This window comes from Theropithecus gelada, chromosome 11 (genome assembly GCF_003255815.1).
Source record: "Theropithecus gelada isolate Dixy chromosome 11, Tgel_1.0, whole genome shotgun sequence".
NCBI lineage: Eukaryota > Metazoa > Chordata > Mammalia > Primates > Cercopithecidae > Theropithecus > Theropithecus gelada.
This window is the reverse complement of record NC_037679.1, coordinates 106,046,936-106,052,935: the sequence shown is the minus strand read 5'-3', so window position 1 is coordinate 106,052,935 and position 6,000 is coordinate 106,046,936. Positions and strand designations below refer to the sequence as shown.

Genomic DNA, 6,000 nt, shown 5'->3' with positions numbered 1-6,000 from the left:
CTATTATCTTGTTGGATGTTGGATATTTTGATTATTCTATAGATATCCTTGTGTTTGTTCTAGAACACAGCTCAGTTACTTGGTAACAGTTTAATCCTTTAAGTTTTTGCTCTTAATCTTTAGCTTGTGCAGAACCAGAGAGTTCTTAGTCTAGGGCTAATTTTTGCCACTTCTGAGACAAAATTGTTTTGTGTATTCTACCTATTGCCCAAACAGGCAGTATTCCTGGCTTTGTGTAGGCTTTGGAGAGCGCTCCTTTTAATATTTTCAGGTGGTTCTTCCCCATGCCTTGCGTAATTTCTTCATGCGCATGTTTTGATCAGTATTCATCTGAACACCTAAGAGGAAGTGTCTGCAGGTCTCTGGAGCTTTGTGTGCCACTCTCCTTCATCCTTTATCAGACTTGCAAACTTCAGCTGCTCTGACTTTCATGGATTCCTAGCTCTATCCCCTCTACTCAGGGAGCTGGTGAACTTTGCGTGGGTTCCCCTCTCTCCAGCATGGCCTAGAAACTCTTTACATGCAGTACTCTAGGGCAGACATAGGGCTCACTTACAGTTTCATCTCTCAGGGACCAGTCCCCCATTACCTGATGTCCAATGCCTTAAAAATCATTCTCATATATTTTGTCTTTTTTTTTTTTCAGTTGTTTCAAGCAGGAGATTAAATCTGGCTAATTACTTATCTTGACCACAAGCTGTAGATGATACTGGAAACACGTGGCGAGTTTGTCGTAAGTACATATATCTTAGGGCATATTCCAGTCATACTGATTTACAAGCTATATCAGTCAGACGAGGGTATGGTTCTGCAACTGTGTGCCAAAACCATGCCAGGCATTAGATATATAAAGTTAAATTCGGCATAGCACCTGTTTGCAAAAGACTTTACAATTCATTGAGAAAGACTGGGTAAACCAAATCTTACGGTGCAATGTATTAACCATAATGTCTACATGCAGGGTGATGTGGAGCATCTTATGGGAAAAGGCATCCAAATACAGTCACGTGATGGCCAAGGGAGGGTTAGCAAATGAGTCCTGGAGGAAATGAAGGAAATTTGGAATGATGAGCTAGAGTTAGTTGTTTTAGTGGAAATAGGGGGAAAGGAAGCCAGCAGGGAAGAGCACTCCAAGTAGAGAGGATATTGTTATGAAGGCTCAGAGGCCTTATTATGAAGGTTGCATAATACCTTTGGGGAACTGCAAAGAGTTTGGAATGGTGGGATCAGAGTGGAGGAAGAGGTGGTCTTCAGTGTCTCCATGTATAAAAGGAGACTCCTGGCCGGGCGTGGTGGCTCACACCTGTAATCCCAGCACTTTGGGAGACCAAGGCAGGCAGATCACAAGGTCAGGAGACTGAGACCATCCTGGCTAACACGGTGAAACCCCGTCCCTACTAAAAATACAAAAAAAAAAAAAAAAAAAAAAAAAAATTAGCCAGGCATGCTGGCAGTGCCTGTAGTCTCAGCTACTTGGGAGGCTGAGGCAGGAGAATCACTTGAACCCGGGAGGTGGAGGTTGCAGTGAGCCGAGATCACGCCACTGAACTCCAGCCTGGGCGACAGAGCAAGACTCCGTCTCAAAACAAAAGAAAACAAACAAACAAAAAAATGGAGACTCCTCTATCCCTAACACTGATGACTTCCATGTGGGAGAAGAAAACAAAAGAGAATAACTCATTTTATTGAGATGGGTAGGCTAGTGAAGCATTTGATAATAGATAGATCCAGTTTTCCCTTGAACCTGAGAGTATGTCTGACTTATTGATGTATTTATTCTTCAAAGGTTTATTAAGCACCAATTTTACATCAGGGCATCTGCTGGGTACTAGAGATCCAGAAATTTATAAGACCTTATATTTTGATAGTATTTTTTAAATGGTTTTGTGTCTTGAACACTTACTATTGAGCATATTTCTAAAAAAAATCTTAGCCTGCACAGCCTCAATGTCAGGAAAACAATCAGGGACTGCGTTGACAGAAGAGGAAATTGGCAGCTTAGCTGAGAGCAGCACATATTAGAGACCATAAGTGAAGACATAACATTAAGTACCAAGAAATGTTCTAAGCACTTTATGTAAATTAACTCATTTGATGCTCAATCAGAAGACTTATTACTTACTAATCAGAAGACACTCTTTTGACAGTTGTCTTTCTATGTATTTATTTTACCTGCTACCAGTCATTGCACTACCACTAAGAATGATGAAGTCCCAGGGACCTTGGGAAGAAGAGGTGTGGTCCCTGAGAAAAGGGTTGAGGGGGTGTTGAAGTAAAAATGTTGTACGAAATGGAAGTTTTTCAAAAAGGCACAGACAACAGTTATCTCTCCAAACAAATGGAAACTCTTAGCAGTAAACCTAAGAGTTTCTTTAGGCTGTGTTTACTAACGTGAAGAGCAACATCTTCCTAGGTATTAGGCCACCCCAAGTGTAGTTTAAAAATAAATAGTACTAGAAACGGAAGTGTAAACACATGCAGTTTATCATTTCACCCCTGTGAGGTCAGCAGACATCTGTAACACACTTTCCCTACAGCAGCTAACAAAGGCAGGATGATGGTATCTGTTCTGAGTGTTTGGAACAACATCGCCACTTATCTTTATAGATTTCCTCAGGCACTCAATGGAGGGCCTGAAAAACATCAGTGTCAAGGACTACGCTGCTACGTTCTATGAGCTGGAGACGAACAAGGCCTCTCCTGATGCCTCTCCAGTCACGGGAATAATGGTTTTGAAAACGTCAGTGCTCCCTCTGCCTTGTACATTGTAATCTCCTGTAGTCCATCTGAGGCCAGTGCACACAGGGCCACAGTAGGCGATGAGTATTCCTGACGACAAATCTGCTATTTCAGTCTACTTCTTCATGTGATATCCCAAGTATTTTTTCCTAGAGGGGGAAAAATAGATTCTTAAAATTCCAAGTCAGATTTACTGTCGAAGTGAAAACATATGGCTGCTAACTCCGCTCTATCCCAGGCACGACCCAAGGCTCAGGAGACCATGTTAGTTTGGGGGAGGGTTTGGAGAGGTGACTGGCATTCTTGGTATGCCTGCAAGGAAAACATCAGCTAAGGTCTTAACGTTACACACCCAGAGTTAACAGGCTGGATCTTTTCTTGAAGATGGGAGGGCTTCAAGGGTGTATTTAAAATTCAAAAAAAGTGGGTACTGAAAGGTCAATGACTATGGAGGTTACAACCCTCTCCTTTCAAAGTGCTACAGAATGGGTGAGGTGGCAGGACTGCAAGGTAACTATGTGAATGGTGCTCCACAGACAGAACAAAGAACCGAAGAGTAAATCAGAATCTCACAGTAGCTTGTTTGGCAGCCTTGTAGATAGAGTTGCTATTCATTCATTTGATCGATTCATTCACTGTTCTACAAGTTCTGGCTGAACATCCATGGTGTTATGTAGAGGAATGGGAGCTATGGGAGATTAAAGGAGCCATCATAAAATACACAATCTCACCCTTACAGATTTGCAGTTTAGTTGGGAAGATGACATGTACTCCTGTGAAATGTGGAATACTGAGATAGTTAGGAACCCTGAGCTTCCGGAAAGCTTGTGCATGGGACTAGATTTCTCTCCTCCCACACTACTACAAGGACAGCACAGCCAGCCATTGAGACACTTGGTGCCAATGGAAGTCCCAGGAGGCTTACTTCCCAGTGTCTTCTTTTTTTTCCGTTAAGGGACTCTGAGCACATGCCCCAATCCACATGTCCTTCACACTTCCATAGCTCATATCAGTTCATAAATATTCTTTATCAACATCCTTTATTTTTTTTGTACCCTTTGGAAAAATTAGTCATCCCCTCTCACATTATTTTTCTCCCCTCTCCTAATTTCCACTGACATGCTCCAAATTAAACTTAACTACGGCCAAGAGTTAAGATTAAGGTTTATGATAACTTGGATAAGAAATACATTTTGAATTGAAACTACAGATGTTAAAGAACTAGTGCCATCAAGTTCTGAAGCCTTTGGAAATCCGCTTTAGTATTCCTATGGAATAATTCATCTTTTTTTTTTTTTTCTAATTGGAACTGTTTTTTTTCCTCCAGTACCAGCAGCCAAATTAAAAAAAAAAAGTATTCATCTCTCTTTCCTCTTTTTGATTACTAGAATTAGAACTGCTAGTTTTATAAAAGATTTATTGAAATATAATTGTGCTATAAAATTCACTAATTCAGTGAATTAGTATATTCACTTTTAGTATATTCACAGTTATGCAAACATCACCTCTGATTTTAGGACACTATCATCACTCCAAAAATAAACTTCACATCCATTAGCAATTATTCCCATTCTCTCACCCTCAGCTCCTGGCAACAAGTCTGCTTTCTGTATCTATACATTTGCCTATTTTGGACACTTCCTATACATGGAATCATACAGTATTATGGCCTTTTTGCCTGACTTTTTTTCCCTTAGCACAATGTTTTTAAGGTTCATCCATGTATCAATACTTGCTTTATTTTTATAGTGGAATAATATTCCATTGGGTGGCTATACTACATTTTCCTTATCCATTCATCATTCATCAGTTGATGGACATTTGGGTTGCTCCCACTCTTTGGCTAATAGAAGCTATGAACATTCATGTGCACATTTTTGTATGAAAATATGTTTTCAACTTTCTTGGGTATATATCCAGGAGTGGAATTGGTAACTTTATATTTAACATTTCTGGGAACTCCCAAGTGGTTTTCCAAAGGGACTGCACCATTTTACAATCCAACCAGCAACATAAACCGTTCCAATTTCTCCACATCTTCACCAACATCAGTACTTTTCCTTTTCATTTTAGCCACCATAGTGGTTAGAGCTCAATGTTGCTTTGATTTGCATTTTCCTACTGTTGAAATGAAGATGTCAAACAAGCCTCTTTTCATGTGCTTTTAGCCATTTATATATATTCTTTGGAGAAATGTCTATTCAAATCCATTGCTCATTTGAAAATTGGGTTATTTGACATTTAATTGTTCAATTATGATAGTTCATTATATATTCTAGATATGTCTTTTATTAGAGATATTATTTGCAAGTATTTTTCCCCATTCTGTGGGTTGTTTTTTTTTTTTGTTTGTTTTGTTTTTTCACATTCTTGGTGGTGGTGTTCTTGGAAGCACAAAACAAAATCCAATGTATCTATTCTTTCTTTAGTTGCTTGTGCTTTTGGTGTAGAACCACTGCTTTTTATAGCATATTTATGGTATTTTAGCTACATTAGTGGATTAAATAGATTTTTGAGAGCTGGCCTGTGAACCCAATTGATAATTATAATTTCTCTGAGAAAATATATTAAGAGGACTAACAATGATTTTTTAAATGAATGCTTGAAACATAGTCAATTGGGAATTTGATCATCTTTTGTATATTATTAGGGTGCAAACATGAAGTGTTGGAGATTAGAGGCTGTGCAGCCTTTGAGCCGGAAGGGTCAGGAGAGACTCTGGGGCAGATGAGGGCTCGAGGGGGTTGTTGGGGTGGAGGAATCCTGGAAGGAAGAATAGGTAGAACTAAAACAATGTTGAGGAACCTGTCCTCCTTTTAGAATAAACTAAGGCAGCTTAAGTTTAGAATACTTAAGAACGGCCTTGGTTGCTCAGATCAGCCACTTAGGGTTATCATACTTGGTGCAAAAGTGGAAAATAGAAAGGAACTCAATGTACAGAAACTGAAGACCATGGCGGGCACTGAAGACCATGGCGGCCGCTGAAGGCCATGGCAGGCCGCTGAAGACCGTGGCAGGCGCTGAAGACCATGGCAGGTCGCTGAAGGCCATGGCGGGCACTGAAGGCCATGGCGGGCACTGAAGGCCATGGTGGCCACTGAAGGCCATGGCAGGCACTGAAGGCCATGGCGGCCGCTGAAGACCCTTGGGCAAGACCAGCTGCACTTGCCTTCTGTGAGCAAGGAGACCAAGACTGTGTGGAGGTCCCAGGGTCACTCCAGCCATGCCTAGAGCCAACTCAATCCTCCTGCTGGCCCCTGG

The 6,000-nt window shown here is 40.8% G+C and overlaps 1 protein-coding gene across 4 annotated transcripts in view; it reads right to left on the bottom strand.

The window, feature by feature from the left end:
- Positions 1 to 1,776: 1,776 nt before the first annotated feature.
- The window catches only part of BCL2L14 (BCL2 like 14), a 45,130-nt gene continuing 40,906 nt past the window's right edge, over positions 1,777 to 6,000 (bottom strand). For all 4 annotated transcript variants that reach the window (XM_025402145.1, XM_025402143.1, XM_025402144.1 and 1 more), the window contains one exon: positions 1,777 to 2,888. In XM_025402145.1, coding sequence (XP_025257930.1) covers positions 2,850 to 2,888 — 39 coding nt within the window. In that variant the 3' untranslated portion in view covers positions 1,777 to 2,849. The remainder of the gene's footprint in view (positions 2,889 to 6,000) is intronic.